Source organism: Leptonychotes weddellii, chromosome 1 (genome assembly GCF_054177405.1).
Source record: "Leptonychotes weddellii isolate Sample4059 chromosome 1, ASM5417740v2, whole genome shotgun sequence".
Taxonomy (NCBI): domain Eukaryota; kingdom Metazoa; phylum Chordata; class Mammalia; order Carnivora; family Phocidae; genus Leptonychotes; species Leptonychotes weddellii.
The window spans coordinates 15,736,116-15,759,983 of NC_138369.1; the positions used below are offsets into that span (position 1 = coordinate 15,736,116).

At 50.5% G+C, this 23,868-nt stretch overlaps 1 protein-coding gene and 1 long non-coding RNA gene across 4 annotated transcripts; one reads left to right on the plus strand and one right to left on the minus strand.

Moving 5' to 3' along the window:
• Positions 1–96: 96 nt before the first annotated feature.
• On the plus strand, positions 97–7,868 carry LOC145721218 (uncharacterized). Its single transcript, XR_014144765.1, has 2 exons — positions 97–955; positions 5,599–7,868. It is a non-coding gene; the product is annotated as an uncharacterized LOC145721218 (long non-coding RNA).
• TRAIP (TRAF interacting protein) lies at positions 2,342–23,861 on the minus strand. Of its 3 annotated transcripts, none has more exons than XM_081817863.1 (15): positions 23,661–23,861; positions 18,186–18,243; positions 17,581–17,664; positions 15,532–15,571; positions 14,800–15,008; positions 13,491–13,585; positions 12,877–12,990; positions 11,855–11,942; positions 11,188–11,277; positions 10,665–10,753; positions 5,581–5,736; positions 3,732–3,780; positions 3,311–3,460; positions 3,161–3,211; positions 2,352–2,956 (listed from the first exon to the last, which is right to left on the minus strand). In XM_081817863.1, exons 1-15 carry the CDS (start codon positions 23,756–23,758, stop codon positions 2,837–2,839), a joined length of 1,491 nt encoding a protein of 496 aa, XP_081673989.1. In that variant the 5' UTR covers positions 23,759–23,861; the 3' UTR covers positions 2,352–2,836. The 3 variants fall into 3 exon arrangements, with proteins under 3 accessions (XP_081674001.1, XP_081673989.1, XP_006737390.1); XM_006737327.3 differs by having other exon boundaries at positions 2,353–2,956; positions 14,800–14,927; XM_081817875.1 differs by lacking the exon at positions 3,311–3,460 and having other exon boundaries at positions 2,342–2,956.
• Between the last annotated feature and the right edge of the window lie 7 nt (positions 23,862–23,868).

The window sequence follows — 23,868 nt, forward strand, 5'->3', positions numbered from 1 at the left end:
GGCTCAGGTCATGATCCCAGGGTCCTGGGATGGAGTCCCGCATCGGGCTCCCTGCTCGGCAGGAAGCCTGCTTCTCCCTCTCCCACTCCCCCTGCTTGTGTTCCTGTTCTTGCTGTCTCTCTGTCAAATAAATAAATAAAATCTTTTAAAAAATTTTTTTAAAAATAAAAAAAGATTTATTGAGAGAAAGGAGAGTATGTGCGCGTGCGAATTGGGGGAGGGGCAGAGGGAGAGAATCTTCAAGCAGACTCCCCACTGAGTGTGGAGCCCAACACAGGGCTCCATTCCATGACCCATGAGATCATGACCTGAGCCAAAACCAAGAATCGGACACTTAATCGACTAGCCAGCCAAGTGCCCCATCTTGGGAGTTTTTTGAATACTGGTTCAATCCCCTGACTAGTTGCAGGTCTATTTATATTTTCTCTCTCTTCTTGAGTCGGTTTTGTTAGTTTCTGTGTCTACAAATTTGTCCATTTCAATTAGGCTATCCAGTTTGTTGGTGTACACTTGTTCACAATATCCTGTTATAATCCTTTCCATTTCTGTAAAATTGGTTACAGCATCCCCATTTTGATTTGACTTTGATAATTTGTCTTTTTTCTCTTAGTCAATTTATTTAAAAGTTTGCCAATTTTCTTGACCTTTCAGAGAAGCGGCTCTTGGTTTTGTTGATCTTCTCTATCGTTTTTTAGGATTCTGACACTAATTCCTAAGTGTGTATTTTATTCCATACCACCAAGCAATTTTCCAATGCCAACTGCACGTCCTGCAATTCAACTCAATTCTGAGACCATCTACCTGGAGACAACCTCAGATCTACTTCCTGCTCTGGCAGCAGTCAGCTGCTTTTGCAACTGGAGCTGCTATCCCCACAACCATGAGGAATAGGGGATGGTGGCTGGTTCAAGCCTGGCTCTTCCTCCATCAAGTTCTTTCCTAGTTGTCTAATCAGGTATCAGAGTTCTGAGATAGTTGATTATATTCGCTCTTTCCACTTCTTTGTATTTAGGTCTAGCAATAACTGTTTTGTAACCATCACCACTATCTATTTCTAAAACTTTAAAATCATCCCAGGCAGAGGGAAGGTAGGTGAAATAGGTGAAGGGGATCAAGAGTACCCTTATTGTGATGAGCCCTAAGTAATGTATGGAAGTGTTGAATCACTATATCGTATACCTGAAACTAATATAACACTGTATGTTAACTATCCTAGAATTAAAAAAAAATTTTTTTTTTTTTAAGTAGGCTCCATCCTGGGCCTGAACTCATGACCCTGAGATCAAAACCTGAGTTGAGATCAATAGTTGGATGCTTAACCAACTGAGCCACGGAGGCACCCAACTGTACTGGAATTCTTCAAAAGCTGGGGTGGTGGGGGGTGGGGGGGTAGTTTATATAGCGAGAAAACAAATCACCCCAGACAGAAACTCTCTAATCATTAAGTAAGGACTCCTCATTTTCTCCTCACTCTAGGCCCTGGTAACCTCTATTCTATTCTACTTCTGTCTCTGAATTTACCCATTCTAGATACCTCATTTAAGTGAAATCACAATATTTGTCTTTTGAGTCTGCATTATTTCCTTAGGGGTCATAAGTTCTTAACCTGCAATGCTGACTCATCAGGTTCTCACAATTGGGAGGTTAGTGCTACTGTCCCCACATCAAAGAAGCTGAGACACAGAGAGGCTAGTTTGCCTAAGATCACTCGGCTGGCTATTAGGCCGCCGCCGACTGCACCCTTAAGTCAAGACTGCACTTCCCCTCATCAAACCTTGGTTCAAGGTGGCAGCAGAGGCTCCAGCTCCCATAACCAAGCATTACTTTCTCTCCGTGATGCTCCTCCAGGTGCGCTAGAGGCAGCGGGGCATGCTCGGCCCGAAGCATGAGGGCACTAACCTTCACTCCCGGTGCCAGGCCCGTGCTGGGCCCCGCAGAGACAGATGAACCCCCCTGCAGTGGTGAGAAAGGGAAGCTAGAGGTCACAAGGGGAAGTCTAGGAGAAAGTGCTCTTGAAGTTAAGACTCAAAGGTCACTGATTATTTATTTTGCTTGCTGGGAGTTCCCTGTATGGCTATACCTATTAACCCATCTGCTTTCCAGCCTCTGGCATTTGGGCTGTGCCCAGCTTGGACTGTGGACAAAACTGCAGTGGTCTCATTCCTGCTGGAGTCTCCTTGTGCCCTAGGAGGGGGCACATGCCTAAGGGTAGGACTACTGAGTCTGAGTCTAGGCGAAGGCCCTACTTCAGAAAATTATGCCAAACGGTTTGCCAAAGTGTTGATGCAAATTCATACTCCCAGAGCCATGAAGAAAAAATTCTATCTTTTTTATTTTACATAGAAATCTTCCCCCCCCCCCCCAATCTTCTCCCCACCATGATCCCCTCATTCCCCATCCTGCTCGGTTCTGGCCACGCCTTGCAGCAAGTCAGAAGCAGGCAAAAGCTTGGGCAGGCTGAAGCTGCCCAAGAAGCCTCAGGCACTTTGGTCCACACAGTCAATAAAAGACCTTAGTCTGGAGAATCAGAAGCAGCCCAGCCATATCTGGCCACAAACAGGAGCCTCCGACAAGGAGGAAGTCCTGCTGGCCTCACTTCAGCAGCCACACATAGGCCCAGTACAGTAGACCCAGTGTGTGTGTGGGGGGGGGGGGGGGTAAGTGCAGGTAAAGCACAGTTTCTGGGACTCACCCTCACCCCCATCTTTTTGTCTACCCTTGCCCTTGGCGCTGGTCCTCGAAGTGGGGGTCTTGCCCCCCAAACCCCTTGCTGAGCCAGTCCTGGCCTATGAATTGGAGGCATGTATCTGGCCATTGATCCGGCTCACTATTCTCACTACCACAGGAAGGTGTCCAGCTTGGCCTGGGAGGGAGGGAGCTCTTTCTTCACCCCAACTCTCTGCTTAGTCTTGGGCTTGGGTTTCACAGGCAGTGGGCGGATCATCGTTGTGTCAGTCTGAAGAAGCTGTCAAGGAAGAGGCCTAAAGAGGAGACTGGGCAGCAAAGGCTTAGGCTTGGGGGGTGGGCAGCTCTGCTGTCCTGAGGGAGGTCCAGCTCCACACAGCTGAGACTGTAGCCACTGCCAGGCTGGGGCTGGGGGGTACGGGTGAGGGACGGTGTGGCTAGCTCAGCTCAGCCCAATGTCACAGAACAAGGATACAGGTTGGATGAATTTTGTCCGACCTCCAAGCCCATCAAAGCCTGTCCTTACCTAAAGTAGAAGGAAGAAGTGAGTGGGCCAGGTTAATAGGCTAGGGGGCTGGCCCCCCAAGAGGGCTGGCACTTGCCACTCATGGGAAGCCATACTCACTGTATCTCTGCTGCGACAGGGCTCTGCCTTGGCCCTCTTGGGCTGTTTCTGGCCTAGGACGGCATTCCGGATGAAGACAGGAAAGGCACTAGCTAGCTCCTCATCTGGCTCTCCCACACAGTGCTGGCCGCCCAGTGAGAGCTGGGACTCCTGGAGGGGAGACCCCAAAGCCAGACTTGATGAGCCTGATGGCAGCAAAGGAGGGGGCGGGTCGTGGTGGTAGAACAGGACCAGGATCACTGACGCCTCACCCGGAGGCAGGAAGGTTAATGAGTAGAGTTCCCAGGTAGCTCCGAAGTGTTTCAGTCCTGGGCCAGGAGTGAGAGGGCTCTGGCAAGACCCTGCCCTCTCGGAAGCCCAGCTTCACACTCGGTCCTGGCAAGGGTTGGATGGTGACTGCCTGACTTCTGGGAAGCCTTACCTGCTTAGGGCCTTTGGGCATCTTCTTGGGGATGTCCTGAACGGGAGAGCTGCGAGAGCGAGACATGAAGGCAAGAGGCAAGTGAGCAAGACACAGGGCCGGGCAAGCCAGGCTCAGCACGTGGCCCTTGGGGAGCCACCATGGGGCACGGCTGCTATAATGGCTGTGTGCTGGGCAAGGCCCCTCAGTCAGCCGCACCCCAAGTGCAGGTCTGTGAAGAGCTGGACAGTCACAGCTGCCAGAGTGGGGAGGGGGAAGTTGGACCATTTTCCAATCTTGCGGCTTCCACTTGGAACCAAGCCAATGTGAATGCTCCCCAAGGCCTCAGGCACCCCACCATGTCCTGGGCTCTATGTGGGGATGGAGATCCACCACCCACAGGAGGAAAGCCAGTCATGTCCTGATACAGGCAGAAGGCACCTCATGAGCTCAGACTTAGCTGCATCTGCCCAGACAGGGGCCACCACCACCCTAAGACCCTCGGTAGAGAGCTCATAAAGTGCTCCCATCACACAGGACTAGGTCATCTTCCTAGATAATCTGTGCAGGCAGGGTCTGGGGGCAGAACTGATCATGGCCCCAAGCCCTGGCCATTCACTCCCAGCTCCAGAACTAGACACAGTGTTTCCATCCAATTCCTGGGGACACTAGCAGCTGAATACCCTTTCCTGGTATTTTCCCAGGTGGGTAGAAGGACGGTAACCTAAGGCTGACCCTGTGGCTTCTCAAAGCCATGAGGACAAAGGCAAGATTGGGTCTGTCAGCTCTGGACCCCACCACTCCTGCCCCCATAGACCGTGGTGAGGCTACATGATGACCATGGGAAGATTGTCCACTTGCTGCGAGTTTGGCCCTGGGGAGGCTGATCCAAGGTGGAAGCATCCTGGGTTCCCTCAGCCTCCCTGCAGGCCCTGAAGATGATAAAAATGTCTCACCCTTTACAGCTAAAGAGACGACATGAAGAATCCAGGGCGTGCAGCAGGCACTCGTAGGTCCCCTGACGGCAGCCCGCACACCCAAGGGTTGCTTTCCACGGCTACCAGGCCCGGCCCTGTACGGCCCAGGTGCCTCTAGCCCCAACGGTAGGGAGAGGTGGAGAGTCCAGCTGGCTCTCCCTTTTGCCCTCTCCCCAGGCCTCTCCCACCTTCACTGCTTAACACCTCAATTTCTTTCTCTCATGTGCAAAGTCTCCAATTAGGAGGAAACCCACTCTGCCCTTGACCCCCTTACCTGAGCAGCGTATACCTACATGTACCTACGGGAGTAGTTCTCGTCTCCCTGATGAACCATACTTGGCCTGCCTGGTCAAGCAGACAACTTGCCATTCCCAGTCCACTGCGCCCCTAGTGCAGGTCCCACCCATCCCACTGCAGCTCCCCACAGCTTCTTACACCTGCCCCTGTGGGATACCCCCTTAGGTGGTGGGGCCCTGGGCTCCATGATTTGAGATGGTTCTAAGCAAGAGCCAAAGAGGCACACAATGGAAGAGGAAGTTCAGAGTCCCTGGCTCAGGACTCTGGTAGGCAGGCATTCAAGGTATGGGGAGCACACACACCTTCCAACATCATCAACCCAGACCTGCCCCTACTGGGACCCCTGTGTTCTCTCCAACTCACATCACAACCCCTTTGCCTAAAGGGTGGCAGTGATGACTAAAACAAGCAAGAGAAGAGCTTTGCACACAGTATTCAGGAGAGGGAAGAAGAGGTGGTCAGAATCAAAGTCATGGTCAACCCCAGGTGACCCTCACTGCCCTATCAGCCACTCGGAGTGATGAGGGCAGGGCCTGCAGAGACCTCTTGGTCATCCTCCCTCGAGGCTGTGGACAGGGCCAGGGACTCCCACTTACTGTGCTATCTCTTGGCAGAGCTTCTTGGCACGGCCATGATGGATGCTGGAGGGCTGGGATGGAGGCGTGTCGACATCAAAGGTGGCGTTGAGGTCAATGTCATCACCAAAGGCTGGTCGGCGAAGCTTCAGGCTCAGCATCTCCATGGGGGCTGGGCTATAGGCAGAGTTGGCCCGGTTACTCTGGACCACCATGGCAGTCCAGAAGGACAACAGTCCCTGAAGCATCAGAGATGGCTTGGTTCCAGGGGTCTGGAGCCCACACCTGGCTCAGGGCCATCCTGCAAGGAAGCCTGAATCTCTACAGAAAAAAACCACTTGGCTTAGTGCTTCAGACATGGGACCAGTGAAAGTCTTCAAGACATGGAAGGAAGCAAGCAAAACACACACAAAACCCAAGAGTACAAACAAAAGGTTGCCTTCTGACCAAACAGCTTCATTTCTCAGAATGCAGTGCAAGGGGCCAGAGATGTGACCACAGATTGATATAGATGGCAAATGGCACAATATTGGAAATGGTCAAATGACTCCCCAGGGGGCTGGCACTTTCACAGCCTGAATATGATGCAGACATTAGTGTTTCCGGAGAGTAAACTTAATAACATGGGGAAATGCTCATACACTACATTTAAAAAGTAATACAAAACTCTGTATACTAGGTGATAAAAGAAAAAGAAGACAAGTTGGACTTCAAAAAAATTCAAAATTGTGTGCATCAAAAGACACAATCAGGGCACCCAGGTGGCTCAGTCAGTTGAGCATCTGACTCTTGGTTTTGGCTTGGGTCATGATCTTGGGATTGTGGGATCGAGCCCTACACTGGGCTCTGGGCTTGGCGCAGAGTCTGCTTGTCCCTCTCCCCCCTGCCCCCATGCTCTCTCTCTCACAAATAAATAAATAAAATCTTAAAAAGACACTGTCGGGGCGCCTGGGTGGCTCAGTTGTTAGGCGTCTGCCTTCGGCTCAGGTCATGATCCCAGGGTCCTGGGATCAAGCTCTGCATCGGGCTCCCTGCTCGGCGGGAAGCCTGCTTCTCCCTCTCCCACTCCCCCTGCTTGTGTTCCCTCTCTCGCTGTGTCTCTGTCAAATAAATAAAATCTTAAAAAAAAAAAAAAAAGACACTGTCAACAGAGTAAAAAAGCAATCCACAGAATGGAAGAAACTATTTGCAAATCATCTCTCACATAAAGAGCTAAAATCCAGAATATAGATAGAACCGAAGCTCTATAATGGAAAACAAACAACCCAGTTCAAAACTGTGCACAGGGCTCGAATAGACTTTTCTCCAGAAACGATCTACAGATGGCCAGTAAGCCCATGAGAAGATGCTCAACGTCACTCGTCATTAGGGTGATGCAAATCAAGACTACCATGAGATACTACTTCACACCCACGAGGATGGCTGCTATGAATAACAACAACAAAAACCCCAAACAAACAGAAAATAACAAGTGTTGGTGAGGATGTGGTAAAATTGGGACCCTGGGGCACCCTGCTGGCCCAATGTGTGGAGCAGGCGACTTGATCTCAGGGTCATGAGTTCGAGCCCATGAGTTCGAGCCCCATGTTGGGTATGGAGATTACTTAAAAACAAAATCTTGAAAAAAAAATTGGCATCTTTATGTCCTGTTGGTGGGAATGTAACATGGTACATCTGCCATGCAAAATAGTACAGCAGTTCCTCAAAAAATTAAAAACAGAATTACCGTAGGATCCAGCCGTTCCACTTCTGGGTATACATCCAGAGCTGAAAGCAGGATGTCGAAGAGATATTTGCACAGCCATGTTCATAGCCGCACACTCACAACAGTTAAAAGGTGGAAGCAACCCACATGTCCATCCACCAGCGAATGGATAAGCAAAATGTGGTATATACATACAATGGAATATAATTCAGCTTTAAAAAGGGAAGGAAATACTAACACCTGCTACAACATGGATGTACCCTGAGGACATTATGTTGAGGGAAGTAAGCCAGTCACAAAAAGACAAATACTGAATGATTCCACTTATATGAGGGATTTAGAGTAGTCAAAATCATGGAGACAGAAAGTAGAATGGTGGGTGCCAGGGGCTGGAAAACAGAAGTTATTGTTTAATGAGTAGAGTTTCAGTTTTTCAAGGTGAAAAGCGTTCTGGAGGTGGCTGGTGGAGAGGAGACCACATTATGTATGTAATGCCACTGAATTGTGCACTTGAAAATGTTGCTAAATTTTGTTAGGTATGTTTTACCACTGTAATTTGGGAAAGCAACTCTATGCAAAGTACAATTTTGGTGCACACACATCCCCCCACCCCTTTCCCCACATACAGAGAAAAGACTAGAAGAAAATAAACCACATGTCAACAGCGACCTCTGCGCTAAGTCCGTATTTTCCAAATTCTCAACAATGAATGTGTTGTTACTTTTATAATGGGGGGCGGGGGGCTGGTATTCTGTTAGAAAACTGCAGCCACTAGGATTTTTCTAGCCCACCCAGGCCTGGTGGGGCTCCCTAGCTCCTGTGGTCAGAGAACTCTGGGGAGTGGCAGGGCAGCCCCAAGAACATCCTCTATTTCCTTCCCTTAGGGACCTTGTCATCAGGGCTGCCCAAAGCCCTACTCCCACTGCTCTAGGACGGAGGGATGCACTGTGAGGGTATGAGCCTCTGGCCGGGGCCCACTGGGGCATGCTGATCGGAGGAAAGGGGACTACGTGCACTGATTTGGGTGGGTAAGCAATGTGGGAAGCTCGGACTATCTCTTCCTTTCCCTGGCCAGGTCCCTGGAAGCTCCACCCCTTCTTGCCTGCAAGTGAAAACAAAGGTTGCACAAGCCCGCCTCAAACCAATGCCATGCAGGTTGCTTTGCTTCCCGCTCTGGGAGCCACAGCAGAAAGCGGCAGCCAGAAGCACTCATGGCAACATTTCTGTAGTCTCTGTTAATTCTGCCACTATCGACGGACCCCAGCAAGTCCTCTGCCACTGTCTCCCACCCCAGAGGGTCAACAAGCCTCATCACACCCCGCTCTCCACAGCCACGCCACACACGCACACCCCCAGCCCAAGCCGCACACCCTGGTGGCTCCCGCGTGCCCCAGCCCTGACAGCCAGGCTCACCCCTCACTGAAGCCTCTAAATGCAAATGGCACAAGCGCCTCTTTTCTTGTCATGGGATGTGACCTGTCGTGGTGTGTGGTCGGGGGCGATTGGGGCTTCGCCATCTCGGGGCTTCGCCATCTAACCCTGCAGTCTGTCTACCCCACTGGAACACAAGCTCCAAGAGGACTGAGGGGGCCTGACATGCAGCACGCCCTCAGTAAGAACCGGTTACAGAAGTCTAGGCCTCGGGGCACCTGGGTGCTCAGTCGTTAAGCGTCTGCCTTCGGCTCAGGTCATGATCCCAGAGTCCTGGGATCGAGCCCCGCATCGGGCTCCCTGCTCTGTGGGAGGCCTGCTTCTCCCTCTCCCACTCCCCCTGCTTGTGTTCCCTCTCTCGCTGTGTCTCTCTCTGTCAAATAAATAAATAAAATCTTAAAAAAAAAAAAAAAAAAGAAGTCTAGGCCTCGCTCTGGCGTGGAGTGGTAAAGAAAGTAAGCAAAGGCAGGTATGCAAAGTCCCTGGAAGCCTAGAGGCATCCCTCACTGTGGATGCCAGACACAGAGCACATGTGTGTGGAAATACCCTGAGGCCCACGGAGTGGGAAGCGGAGGGAGCACTGTGGAGCTTGTCGATAACAGCCTTGATAGACTAGGAAAAGGATTTTTCCTTCCTGCCTTGAGGCAGTTTGAGTTCTAAATGTTTGACCACATGAGATGGTCTTCGAGACTATCGGCTCCCTATGAGTCAAGCTCCTGACAGCGCCCTTGTGCTACCTGGGGCTTCCAAGCCAGCGTGGCCAGCGGGCTCTGAGGGTGGAATGGGGAGGAAGGACCAGATATGGCGTCTAGTTTGTCCAAATCAGCAACACGCTGGACCTCACAGAGAGTCATGTGCCCATCAGACTCCCACAGCCATTTCTCAGTCCAACCCAAACTGGCGGGGGGCAGGCAGCTCTAGCTCCATGAAGAGACACTGGAGGGTCTGAGGTAAAAAGGAAAGAGTACGGATGAGGAACTAAAGGTAAAATGAGAAGGAGAGGACACTGGCTTGTTGGCACTCGCTCCCCGGTGCAGATGCTGACCAGGTAGTATGGTGTGGGGAAAAGAATGTATGTGTAAGGAAGCTGGTGGTGAGGAACACAGATCAAGACGCGGCTCCCAGTCTACTCATAGCTGGGTGTGTGCTTACGGGCTCACTCCACGAGTGCCTTAGGCACAGTGCCAAGAGGTCTGGGAGTGTTTGGTGGGGGGAGGAATGACGTGAAGCCGGGGGCTGATAAGCCGGGCAGACAGGAGGAGCGGAGGATGGGTCACCAGCCTCACCTGGAGGTGGTGGCCAGGGATAGATAGGATTAGGAGGCACCACAGACGTTAGATGGGCAGACTCTGGCAACTGATTGGATGTGAGGAAGAAGGAGCATAATGATTTTCCGAAGGACATTGAAAAGTGGCTCAAATAAAAGGCTGGGCCACTGGGTTATGTGCTTTCCGTCTGGGCCATCAGCTGGGCAGCTAGGCAGAACAGCCCAGAGATGCTCTTAGCTCGGCTTCTGTGACACTCAGGAGGAATGGGCAGCCAGTCCCGGCAGGGACACCCATCCCTCTGTCTCTTGGCTCCCTCTGCCGGCAGCTTTAATGCACACATTCCTGAGACCAGCGGAGAATTTATTTTGGTGACTGGTTTCATGTTTGTTTCAGAATCTGGGGCAGACAAATGCATTTGGTAAGCATTTCATAAATAGGATGTGTGAGGACAGTCAACACTCCTGCCCCTTCCCTACCCATCCCTAGGTCCTCTCTGGCCTACCTTAGCCTTTCATTGTCAGCCCAGAACTTGCCTCAAAGCTGCTTTCCAACTAAATCTTGGCTATGTCCCAGGGCAGGAGGCCCACAGCCTTCAGGCCCACATGGACCACCCACCCGACCAAAGCCAGGAGTAGTGAAGACCCTTACCAGGGACTTCTTCCAGCTTATGACCCCTGCACCACCCCAGGAAGTCAACCAACCTCTCTAAAACCAGGCGGTTGACAGTCTCACTGTCCACGGGTGGCAGGTTCAGGGTTTCCTGCAGCATCGTTAGCTTTTTTTTCAGGCTCTTGGGGAAGGAAAGAGAAGAGTGTGAAAGGAAGGCTGAGGCAGCAAGTCCAGAGAGACTGTCAAGGACATGACAACATGCACGACAGGCAAGCCCACTGGGAACAGAGCAAGGCCTGAACCCCCAACATCCTGAACCCCCTGGATCACCTGGCCTCAGAACCCCTCTCTGGTGAAGCCTCTCCTCTGGTGAGGCTATAGCCCTGGGGATATAGGTACAGGACAGGCTGTAGGGGAAGACCCATGGTGCTGTCTGTCCCCTACTGAGGAGGCCCAGGTTCCAAATCAGGGCCAAGGTACACATCCTGACCCACTCTGACCCAGGAGGATGCCGGGAACCCAGAACCACCGCCACAGACTGGGACACAGGTTTCTAGGTTCTCGGAGGACACACAAATGACCCCTCGTTCCCGTCTGGCCAGGGATGTTCCTTACCACAATCTCCTTGTCAGCACTCTGTAAATCCTTCTGGGCCGACTTCAGCTCCAACTTGGTCTGGTCTAGTTCAGAGTAGACTGTCTGCAACTACAAGAAAGTATAGGGAGTAAAGGACAGGCCAGCAGATGGCCATGTGCTCTGCCCCCACCTGCTGCTACCCAGTGCATGCTCACAGAAGCCCAGGGTCCAGAAGAGTCCTGAGGACACATGGGGAGACCGTGGCTTTGTGGGGCCTGTCCATGCCCATCCGGAGCTGCCCAGGAACTAGGGCTGCATTCTAAACCCGACAGCCCATGGATGCACCGGGCCCAGAGATAAAGCAGCTGTGCTGACTGAATGGGGTTCCAGGTACGTTCCTCTTGCTCTGGGCCTGGGACAAAAGCGCGCCTCTAACACTGTCACATTCGGGATCTGCCCGGGGCCAGGAAGGATAGAAGGGAGCGTAAGTGTGCACGTACTGGGGGGGATGCCTGCATGACCTGCCACCCTAAGGGGACAAGCCACAGAGCCAGAGCCAAGGCCCAGTAACCAGTCTCTGTGAATCACCCAGAGGCCCCGTGGAGTCTGCTGCACCAACAGGCCCCATGGCTTTGCTCAGGAGACAGGACCGAGCACGACAAAAGGATAGCCCCCGCTCCCTTCACCTTCTGCTCCCCACCGTTACCTTGCTTTTGGAAGAAAACAAGTCCTTCTTCAGTCTGTCCGCCAGCTCCCCTGAGGCCTTCCGTGCCTCTTTTAGATTCTCATACTCCCTATGAGGGGGCCAGGAAAAGAGATGTCAGAATGGGGCACCCTGCTGGTCAGACTGCACCACAGCACCGAACAAACGCAAAGCCCAGGCTGTCCCCTCAGCCAGGTCTCGTTCCTACTCTGACACCTGAGCCCAGCAGCGTGGTGTTGCGGAAGGTCCTGCAAGGAGAGCAGGGGAGTCTCTGTTGCCTGCCTGTCCTGCAGGCACTGGTGATTGGAGAGGGTTTGCAGGAAGCCCTGCCCTCACGAAGAGGCCTCCTATACCACGTGGCCCTCATAGGAGACATCTGGGATCCTCCGTGCCTGTCAGCCAAGTAGCCCCCTTTCCCCAACCTCACATCCACAGTAGCAAAGTTTCTGATGCAAGTCAGGCAGAGTCGGTGAGTGCTGATAGGAAACAGGCTCCATTTATCACGATGGGGCTTATAGCCCAGAGAGTGGTGCCAACCTTCTTAGAAATAACATTTATAGGGGCGCCTGGGTGGCTCGGTTGGTTAAGCGACTGCCTTCGGCTCAGGTCATGATCCTGGAGTCCCGGGATCGAGTCCCGCATCGGGCTCCCTGCTCTGCAGGGAGTCTGCTTCTCCCTCTGACCCTCCCCCCTCTCATGTGCTCTCTCTCTCATTCTCTCTGTCTCAAATAAATAAATAAAATCTTTAAAAAAAAAAAAAAAGAAAGAACATTTATATTCACACTCATTCTCTCAATAACCCAATGAGGCAAGTTATTACTATCTCCATTCAGGAAGCTGTGGGTCAGAGGCCAAGAAACTGGCTCGTGGCCACTCGGTAAGAGGTGGGGTCAGGGTTCAAACTGAGGCAGCATAGCTCCGGAGCCCGCCCCTTAGGTCTGCCTGCTCTGCTTTACAAGAGACGGGCAGCAGAGAGGGGCCGTGGCTTAGCTCCCGGACTGGGCCACAGGGGCCGGAGTACGCACTTCTTGAGGGACACGCAGTACACGGTCAGCTGCTCCACCGCGGACTGCCCCACACCCATGTCTCGGATCATCTCCTCCACCTCGGGCCGCTGGCTCTGGAGCAGGAGCTCGATCCTGAAAAACACCCAGCCCATGGCATTTACAACCTGGAGGCTGATGGGTAGGTACCCAGTGCAGCTCGGCTTTCCCTTGCTGCTGTTGCTATGGTGACAGCCTGGCCTGCCAGCATGCTTCAGCAGGCGGGTCTACCCGAAGGCAGGCCCCACAGCAGAGCTGAACACAGCTGCAGGGACGCTGCTGGGGAAGGATGGGTGCTGACAGGTCCTCAACGTCAGGGATCCTTGGAGAAAGGTCTCTGGAGCACAAGACCTGCCAGGTCACCGGGCCACGGGCAACAGGAAGAGGGAGGACTGAGGCAAGGGGCCCCCTGGAAAGTGGAGGAGCCCACCGAGGCCGAGCAAGGACACCTGGGCCCACACCCAGTTGGCCTGAACCCCACATGGCCTACGGAGGTTTGCGCCACAGAGGTGCCAACCCCTACTGCAGTCCTAAGAGCTGGGCCCTCTCTGGGCCGTAGGAGCAAGGGCGGAGGGAGTCCCCAGCTCCGGGCTCACCGCTCCATGGTTTTCATCTTGCTCCTGAGTCGGCGCGCCTCCTCCTGGGCTTGTTTGCTCTCGTCCTGCTGCTGCTCCAAGTACTTCATCTGCTTCTGAAGAGCGAACACACCCGTGCCTACCTGTTGCTTGGACGATCCCAGGGCCCGTGGCTAAAGTCATCCTGAGACCTCTACTCTAGAACTGTCTGCTTTTCCAAGTGCTGATAACCGTGTGTGCCCAGCCTCCAGGGAGGAAGGCTCCTGGGCCCCACTCTGGCTTGTGCTTTTTCTGCTATGAGGCCCTATGCCAACTGCTTCCTCACCTCCCTGCTTGCTTCCTCCTGAGATATGTCTTACCCCAGGCACAACCCACTGCCACTAGCTAGAGGCCCACTGTGGGCTGCCAAGGTCCTGTGGCCTAAGGGCTCACGGTGCATGTCATGTAGGAAGCTGAAGAAACACAAATCCAGGTCTCATTATCCACCATCTAGACCCAAGGACAGTTATCAGTCAGGCTAGGAGAGCTGAACCAGAGGCAGCTAGCCAGGCTGCCCTCAGCACAAAAGCACTCCATCTCTGACCTGGGAATGCTATCAAAGATGCCCGCTCTGCAGCCAGGTCCTGATTCACTCCTTCCCTCCCACTGGCCAGGCCACGTGACCCAGCCCAGCCACCAAGCAGGAACAGAGACAACGAACACCCTGGGGCTCTGTCTGTTCACAAAGATGGCTCCCTTTCCCTTTCAAATGGCATCCAGCAAGGACTGCTCCTTCTTACGAGGCCAGAATATCAATTGCGGGCTCAGATCAATCGCCTCATGCCCCTTAGAGAGCAAGAGGCTCACCAACCCAGGCTGATACAAAATTCATCTGGGTCTAGAGCGGCTTGCTCTGCAGGCTTTGATCTGCCCGGTCAGCTCAGCACAGCTGACTTCAAAGGCCCCCTGCTCCTCCTTGGGATGCTGTTTGATCTGGCTCCAGAGAGCAGCCCAGCCAAGGACTAGAGTGCTAATGGAAGGTTCTTCCGTCTGGCTTCATCGGTGGAGTACAAACCACTTTTGGAAACAAGGTCCAGCCTCACTGAGGTCTTGGCTGAGCTGCCCCTCCGAGAAGCGCCGGGAAGGCCTCACCTCTTCAGACTACTCGGTACAAAATCCATAAGCACAGTCAATATGACCCCTCGCTTACGGACTGGATGGGTACAACACTGGAGGCCTGGGGAAGAAGGGATTTGCCTCCACTTTATAACTGCACAAACGAAGGTCATGACCAAGGCAGAGCCAGAAGATAAGGCCAACGGACTTGTGCCCACAGGACCCGGGGACCCACCTTGAGGGTGGAGCACAGCATTTCGGCCTTGTCTAAGGCCTTCTGCAGAGATTCCACAGTGGCGTTGCGCTCTTCCAGCGTGTCCCGCAGGGTGTCAATGATGACCTGGCTGTCCCTTTTCTCCTTCTCTGCAGCAGGGGTGGGAAGGGGGAAGGCCCGTTCACCCATCAGCATAAGAACCTGAGCCCTTGGGCTCCAGCACTGCACCCCTGAGCCAGGTAAGGAACAAGTCCCCGGTCAGCAAGTTGGGTGGCCCACTTCTCTCTCTGACATGCACCAAACCAGGGAAGCTAAGCCAGAGTCTCTTCATTCAGGGGATGAGACCCTCTTTCTGTTGCTTAGAACTACCTGAGTAAAGATTTCACCGCTGTCCACGCCCATGGGTCTAGTTAATTCATCATCTTAGAACCCAAGCAGGTTTCCTGCCAAACTCCGCAGCCAAACACTCTCCTAGAAATAGTCTGTCCCATTAGGCAGCCCCCTCCCAGCCTCGGTCCTGGGCAAGTAGCCTCAGACAAGGAGAAGAAGCTCATCTGGCCTAGGAGGATGGCTTGAGGCACCTCCCTTTCCTCTCCTTTCCTGCCAATCACAAGAGCTGGCAAAACTCTTGGATATAGAAAGCAGGGAGAGCCCCTAGCTTCACCAGAAGGCTAGAGGCATTCCTCCCAGGGCCTCTCCCCCAAGCACCTAGGTCAGGAGCTTCCCAAGGCCCCCAGTCTCTTACTAACTCACCTTTCTGGGAAAGCTGGGCTCTCGTATTATCCAGTTCATTCTACAAGGCAATATCCACAATGAGAAGCAGAAAAGCATCATACCTGGCTTCCATACAGCATCCCAAAAAGCTTGCAGGGAGATCCAGGAGGTGAAAGTGAGGCCTGTAGGTCCAGGGAGGCACAGACCCTGCTATATGTCACGGCCAAGCTAAGCCAACAGTGAAGAGATATGTCTTGCTTTATCTCTATGCTTTTTTTAAAAAGTAGGTAAGATGGAGGAAAATAATCTCAAGTACAAGACACTGGCACAGGGAAGGAGGCAGAACAGGGGCAAGAGAAGCGAAGCTAGACCTGTGTGATCAGTCTCACAGCCAAGGCCTCCATCACCTCCTTGGCCCTGTGCTGGCCCTTACACTCTCTGGGCTTCAGCTGTACTCACTGGGGACACAGAGTGCGGATGGCTAAGGACCTTGGGTCACCACTCCTTCACTGCACCCCAGGTCCTGCTTGCTTCAGGCTACTTCTCTCCAAGCTCTGAACTCACTCTGTGTGTCACGAATCTTCCAACCCTGATGAGGTAGGTAAGCTGGGACAACTTTATGTCTCCGGATGAAACGCCACACGTGCTGGGCTCTAACCACACTACTGTGAGGGTCAAATGAACCTCTCAAAGCCCGTACGTAAGTTACAGAGCCACGGCCACAGAACCACTGAGAGGCTCCCACTCAGGAGTCCGGAGCACTCAACACCCCCATGGGCAAGAGAAATTTTCCATAAGCAGGAAAACCAGGCACTGCAGAACTGAAAGGCTTGGCCAAGGAAGGGTTCATGGTGGTAGCAGGATGGAATCCAGGTAAATCTTCCTCCAGATCACCCTTTCCAGGTCAATACAAGACTCAGAATTTCACATGTGACCAATACTAAAGCCCAGCCCCAGTAGGATAAGCTCCCTGCTGTGAAAATCCCCACCCAGGACTCTGGGGCAAAAGCTTTTGGTGGCTGGGCGGCTCAGCGTAGGCAGAACATCCTGGAGTGCAAGTGGTGGGTAGAGAAGGGCATGCACGTACTGCCAGAGAACAGACACCAACCCAAAGCTCCCCCGAGTCCCCTGGCCCCCACACCTAAGCAAGGTACCTACAAGCCCTTGCTCCAAACCATTCAAGATGTTGTCTCTCTGTCTCCTAGATCTGGCTTTGAAAGCCAGAAAGAAACGAAGCTGCCTTTGTTGTCTTTATCACAGGGAGGACGCAGCTTAAAACCAGGAGCAGTTACCATGACGATGAACATGCTGGCTTTAGCACAAAAGCTCTACGTTCTTGAAGCAGTAAGGTTCCAAGGACATCACGGCACCCTGGGGCCAAGGCCAAATGAACCCTGGGCTGACAGATGCCCAGCAAATGAACCCGCAGAGTCCAGGTACATTTCGAACCCCAATCGTGCTTCCTCAAGAGGTTTTGGCCAACCCAGCACAAAGAAAGTTAAATCTTGGGCTTGAAGGGAAGAAGTGTAGGGGGGAATTCACCCATTCTCCCCTGCATTGTGGGTTTCTGCCCTGGCTCACATCCTGATTCCAGGGGTTCTGCCCTCCATTCCTGGCCTGGGAAAGACTCAGGCACCTGGATATATACCAAGCTTCCCCACAGTTTTGAGGCACAGACAGGTTTGTCAATAGTGGGTCCACACATCTTCCCTGGCTGAGGACTAGAAGAGTTTCCTGATCTGTCTCTAGCTGTCCAAGCAGCAAAGTGGGCTGGGAAGGATGGCTGTAGAAGCTCTGCAAGGTGAGAGAACGTCGGGAGAGACACTCTGGTCTTTGGAAGGAATTGCTCTGAAATCCCAAGGGTGAAGGCTCACAGTCACGTGGCTCCTCTCTGCCCTAACAGTGTATTTCTCCAATGACTGGGTCTTATCATCACTTTTCCTCTGCTCTCCTCCCCTCTGCCTTGAAACCTCTATGACTCTCCCTCCAGACTCCATCTCCACAATCCACACACCCACCCTGTGAGGGAGCAGAGAGTAAATTCTCAGACAGCTTGGGGTTCAGTAGAAGGACATAAATCCTGGGTACCTTTAAGAATTCTGCATCTAAGACACTCTCCTCCTCTTGGGCAAGGTCAAAGAAGAGCTTATTGATAACGGTTCTTCTGCCAACCTGGATGGAAGGACAAGACAGAGTATGAATGTATAGCTGGGTCATGTGCAAGGATGACAGGGATGTACATGCAGCTGAACATGCAGCCAGGCCTGTTCTCAGCCCTCACTTTTCATGGCACATCCCTTGGAATCAGATGAGCTCTGTAACCCTACAGTCACCCCACGCTGGTGCCACTGGTTTGGTGGTTACTAGAGTCATGTCATCGCAGACCCATGAGGTGACTGTTCAAAAGATACCCCAACTCTAGGTGCTGGGCATTGAGGACGGGGAAAGGCAAGGAAAGAGGCTAAATTTACCTAGGTGAAAACCGGCCCAGGCAACAAGTCTATCTGCCAGCTACTCTTGGGCATAAGCAGGCCTCCTGAGCCACTTCCGAGCACAAGGCTTAATCAGCCTCAAATCAAGAGGGTCCAAAAAGGTCAAAGATACTGTTCAGTTTCAGAGATCTTCCCTGGTTCCTGCTCCCTGGCAAGGAAAAGCTGTCTTCAGCTGAGGTGTTTTCACCCCATCACCCTCACCTGGATTCGGCACTGGGGGCAGGTCCGACTTGGTGCTGTCTCAAACCACTGAATTAGGCTGGAATGAGAAGCAGAGAAGCAGACTGGTGAGCCCTTGCTTGGGCAGACACACAGGCCAGGTGGGCACCCTGACCACAACAGTGTCTGCCTCACTCCTGCTCGGCCCGACGCCTGACCACGAAGGAGGGCAGTATCACAGGTGGCACAGCACATCCCACAGGGCCCCACTGGTACAAGCACTCGGACCAGGGGTGCCTGCGTGGCTCCGTCGTTGAGCGTCTGCCTTCGGCTCAGGTCACGATCCCAGGGTCCTGGGATCGAGCCCCGCATCGGGCTCCCTGCTCGGCGGGCAGCCTGCTTCTCCCTCTCCCACTGCCCCTGCTTGTGCTCCCTCTCTCACTGTACTCTGTCAAATGAATCAATAAAATTTTTTAAAAAAAACACAAAAACAAGCACTCGGACCAGTTGGCCCTTTTTTTGGCCCTGTTAGGGTCCTCCCGACCCCTGAGCTGCTCTTTTGTCAGCATTCGGGTCTCTGACCGGGAGGGAGCAGGAGCCAAAGTTCAGGGTCCCTCAGAGATGGGGATTCTAATAACACCCCCACTTTAAGCTGGGACTCCAAAGGGCTAAGCTTTCAGAGGAAGGGTAAACTAGAAGCAAATGCAAGTCGTGGGAAAAGCAAAATACAGTCCAGCTTCATATCCTCTATGTGAGTGGTCCAACAAAACCTCAAGCCTTCAACTCTAATTAGTCTCCTACTAGTAGACTCTCCCACCAGAGACCAGGGAGAAAGAGTCCCTTCTGGAAGATAATACCATCATCCCAGGCCTTAGTTTTTTTTCTATAAATAACTTTCCGTATATTAGGACAAGATAAATTCAAAGGTAGCCAGGCACAGTGGAATACTATACAGCAACAAGAATGAATGAGTCTACAACTAAGAACAATATTACGGATGAATCACATACACATAACATTGAGGAAGAGAAGCCAGACACAAAAAAGGTATATTGGGTATGATTCCATTTACATAAAGTAAATGTTTTAGTTGTTTTTTTTCTTTTAAGTAAATAGACAAGGAAAAAAGCACTACACGTGCAAACCAGAACATATGCACGAGGACTTCGGATACGGGAACTGTCAGACACAACATAATATGGCATGCTAACGAAATAAAAATCAAGACTGAAAGTATCAGTAGACGGGCGCCTGGCTGGCTCAGTCGGTACGGCATGTGACTCTTGATCTCGGGGTTGTGAGTTTGAGCCCCATGGTGGGGGTAGAGTTTATTTTAAAAAAGAAAAAAATTTATCAGTAGAGAACTACAGAATAAAAGGTGACATGGCAGAATTTAATAAGCACCAAACATAAATTCTAAAATTAAAAATGGCCAAAATTAAGAATTGGATGGACGAATTTAACGAGTTAGGCACAGTTGAAGAATTAGTAAAATGAAAAGACAGGTCAGAGAAAACACTGAGACTTAAAAAGATGGGAAAATATAGAAGAGATGACAAAAGATATAAAAGATACTGTGAGAAGGTCTAGCATACATATAATAAGGAATTCCAAAAAGAAAGTATTAGGTGGAATTATGCATTTTCCCCAAGAAGTCTATGTCCTAATTTCTCAAACCTGTGAATATTTCCCGTTATATGACAATAGCAATCTTGCAAATGTGATTAAGGATCTTGAGACAGGGGGCTCCTGGGTGGCTCAATCAATTGAGCGTCCACCTTCGGTTCAGGTCATGATCCCAGGGTTCTGGGATCAAGCCCCACATTGGGCTCCTTGCTCAGTGGGGAGCCTACTTCTCCCTCTGCCTCTTCCCTCTACTTGTGCGCTTTCTCTCTCTCAAATAAATAAATAAATCTTAAAAAAAAAAAAAAAAAAAGGATCTTGAGACAGGGAGATTATCTAGGTGTGCCCCCATGTAATCACAAGGGTCCTTAAGTGAAGCAGTAGTGTCAGAGGCATACAGAGAGATCTGAAGATGGAGAATGGGGCCACGAGCCAAGAAGGGCATATCCCCATTTACAAACACTGACTATAATCCAGTAAACTCATTTTGGACTTCTGATCTCTGGAACTGCAAGATAATAAATCTGTGTTGTTTTAAAACACTAAGTTAGGGGCACCTGGGTGGCTCAGTCGTTGGGCATCTGCCTTCGGCTCAGGTCATGATCTCAGGGTCCTGGGATCGAGCCCCACATCAGGCTCCCTGCTCCACGGGAGGCCTGCTTCTCCCTCTCCCCTCCCCCTGCTTGTATTCCCTCTCTCGCTATGTCTCTCTCTGTCAAATAAATAAAATCTTTTAAAAAAAAAAACCAAACAAAAAAACACCAGGTTAGTATTAATTTGTTTAAACAGAAATGAGAAACTAGGGCGCCTGGGTGGCTCAGTTGGTTAAGCGACTGCCTTCGGCTCAGGTCATGATCCTGGAGTCCCTGGATCGAGTCCCGCATTGGGCTCCCTGCTCGGCAGGGAGCCTGCTTCTCCCTCTGACCCTCCCCCCTCTCATGTGCTCTCTCTCTCTCATTCTCTCTGTCTCAAATAAATAAATAAAATCTTAAAAAAAAAAAAAAAAAGAAATGAGAAACTAACATGAAAAGAAAAGAGATAATGGAATAGAGACAATACGTGAAAAGATAATGGCTGATAATTTTCCAAAACTAATTAAAGAAACTGTTCCACAAGTTAGAGAACCATAAAGAATCCCAAGCAGGATAAGTGAAAAAATGGTAACAAAAAGAGCTGAAGTGCTACGTTATTGTCAGACAAAATAGACTTTAAGTCAAAAAATGTTACAAAAAAATAAAGAAGGACTTTATATTTTGATAAAAGGTACAATCCAACAAGAAGAAATAACAATTATAAACATACATGTGCCTAACAACAAAACCCAAAAATATATGGAAGAAGATTGGACAGAATTAAAGAGAGAAATAGACAGTTCTACAATAAAAGTTGGAGATGTCAATAATCCACACTTTTAATAATGGGTAGAACAATCAGACAGGTAATCAATAAGGAAATAGGGGACTTGAACAACATAAACCAACTAGATCTAACCCACAAATACTCCACCCAATCACAGCAGAATACACATTTTTCTCAAGTGCACAAGGAACATTCTTCAGGATAGACCATATGTTGGGCCACAAAACAAGTATTAATAAATTTTAAAAGATTAAAATAATACAAAGTATCTTTTGTGATCACAATGGAATGAAACTGAAAACTAGTAACAGAAAAAAAAAACTGGAAAATTCGCCAATATGTTGAAATTAAACAACACACTCTTAAACAACTGATGGGTCAAAGAAGAAATCACAAAGGAAATTAGAGAATACCTTGAGATGAGTGAAAATGAAAACACCACATACCAAGACTTATAGAATACAGTGAAAGCATGCTAAGCGGGAAGCTGATAGCTGTAAACACAGACATTAAAAAAAAAGAAACACCCATTAGATAACTATTATAAAAAAAAAACAAACAAAAAGAAAATAACAAGTGTTGACAAGGATGTGGAGAAATTGGACCCTTGTGCATTGCTGGTGGGGTTGTAAAATGGTGCAGTCAAAGTGGAAAACTTAGTAAAGCAGTTTTTCAAAAAATTAAACATAGAATTACCATATGATCCAGTCATTCCACTTCTGGGTATAACTCAAAAGGAATGAAAGCAGGGACTCGTACAAAAACTTCTAAACCAGTTCACAGTAGTATTACTCATAGCAGCCAAAACATGGAAACAACCCAAGGTCCATTAACAGATGAAGGGATAAACAAAATGTGGTACTTCCATACAATCGAATTTTAGTCATAATAGGAATGAAATTCTGATACATGCTACAACATGGATGAACTTTGAAAACATTATGTTTAGTGAAGCAAAACTCGAAAGAAAAATATTGTATGCTCCCACTTATATAAGATACCCAGAATAGGAAAACTCAAGGAGACAGAGGGTAAAATAAAGGTTTTCAGGGGCAATGGGGAGGGGGTAATGAAGAGTTGTCGTTTAATTGGTACAGTGTTTCTGTCTGGAATGATGGTAAAGTTCTGGAAACAGATAGCAGTGAAATAGATAAAGGGAATTAAGAAGTACAAACTTCCAGTTATAAAATAAATAAGTCATGGAGATGAAAAATACAGCGTAGGAAATATAATCAGTAATACTGTTGTATGGGGGCGCCTGGGCAGCTCAGCCGGTTGGGCATCTGTCCTCTACTCAAGTCATGATCCCGGGGTCCTGGGATCAATCCCACATTGGGCTCCAACCCCACATTGGGCTCCCTGCTCAGCGGGGAGCCTGCTTCTCCCTCTCCCCTTGCATTCTCGCTCTCTCTCAAATAAATAAATAAAATCTCTTTTTTCTAGATTTATTTATTTATTTATTTATTTATTTATTTGACACAGAGAGAGAGCGAGAACAAGCAGGGGGGAGTGGAAGAGGGAGAAGCAGGCTCCCCGCTGAGCAGGGAGCCCATGAACCCTGGGATCATGACCTGAGCCGAAGGCAGTCGCTCAACCAACTGAGCCACCCAGGTGCCCCATAAATAAAATCTTAAAAAACAAAACAAAACACTGTTGTATGGTGACAGTGACCACAATTATCGTGGTAAGCATCGAGTAATGTGTAGAATTGTTGAATCAATATGTTGTGCACCTGAAACTAATATAATATGGTATGTCAATTATATTTCATTTAAAAAAAAGAGCTCTGAATCAACCAGGCCACACCTGCTAGGGGTATCTTTCCTCACCAGCTGTACGTTCAAAGGGTCAGCAGGACGGCTGGCTCAGGGAGGACCTCCTTGCCCTTCCATGGATTTTTGGTATTTTTTAAAGATTTTATGTATTTATTTATTTATTTGAGAAAGAGAGCGAGAAGCAGACTTGCCGCTGAGCGGAGAGCCCGATTTGGGGCTCAATCCCAGGACCCTGAGATCATGACCGAAGCAGAAGGCAGATGCTTAACTGACTGAGCCACCCAGGCGCCCCCTTGCCCTTCCATGTTATCTTGGGTTTCTTGGAGTCAGTGAATACACACTGGGGTGTCTGACCAACGAGATGACTCTGGGTAGAATAATCCCAAACCATCAAGCAAACCACAACAAATCGGATAGCCAGAGGCCTACCAGGTTATCTCGAAGAAATAAAAGGCATCGTTAATTTGGCCAAAGTTTACCTCCGCCCAGAGGTGTTGAAGTCACACCTCTCTGCCAGCGGATCAAGGAGCCCCCTACTTTATCTTCACTGAACCAACTCTGTTTCCCTGGACTCAGTTCAGCTGTCACCTCCTCCGGGGAGCCTGCCCAGACCCGCCTCAGTCCAGGTCGGGAACCTACGGTGGGGCTCAGGCTAGTGCCGTCTTAATCACCTGTCTGGGCTCCGCCCGGGGACCCCATACCCCACAGTTCCGTAGCCGTACCAGGCCGAGAGCCCGGCCCCGCCACTACGGTCACTCACCACTGCAGGTGGAAGGTGTGGCCGCAGTGGATGGCGGCCACATCTCGAGAGTGGTCGAAGAAGTCGGAGCAGATGGTGCACAGCGCACGGATAGGCATGATGACTGGTCTAAAGGGGATCAGGCAGCCGAGGAAACCTCGACCCGTCCAGCTTCGCGGCCGCGCCCCCGCGTCCCCGCGGGCTTCGAATTTGGCTCCACTGCGCAACT

Coding starts and splice junctions, on each gene's coding strand:
- TRAIP (XM_081817863.1), bottom strand. CDS start 23,758: ATGCCTATCCGTGCGCTGTGCACCATCTGCTCCGACTTCTTCGACCAC. Junction 5,737..10,664: donor AACCGCCTGGTTTTAGAGAG/GTTGGTTGACTT, acceptor CTCTGCCTATAG/CCCAGCCCCCATGGAGATGC. Junction 2,957..3,160: donor GGACAAAATTCATCCAACCT/GTATCCTTGTTC, acceptor CAGCTTCTTCAG/ACTGACACAACGATGATCCG.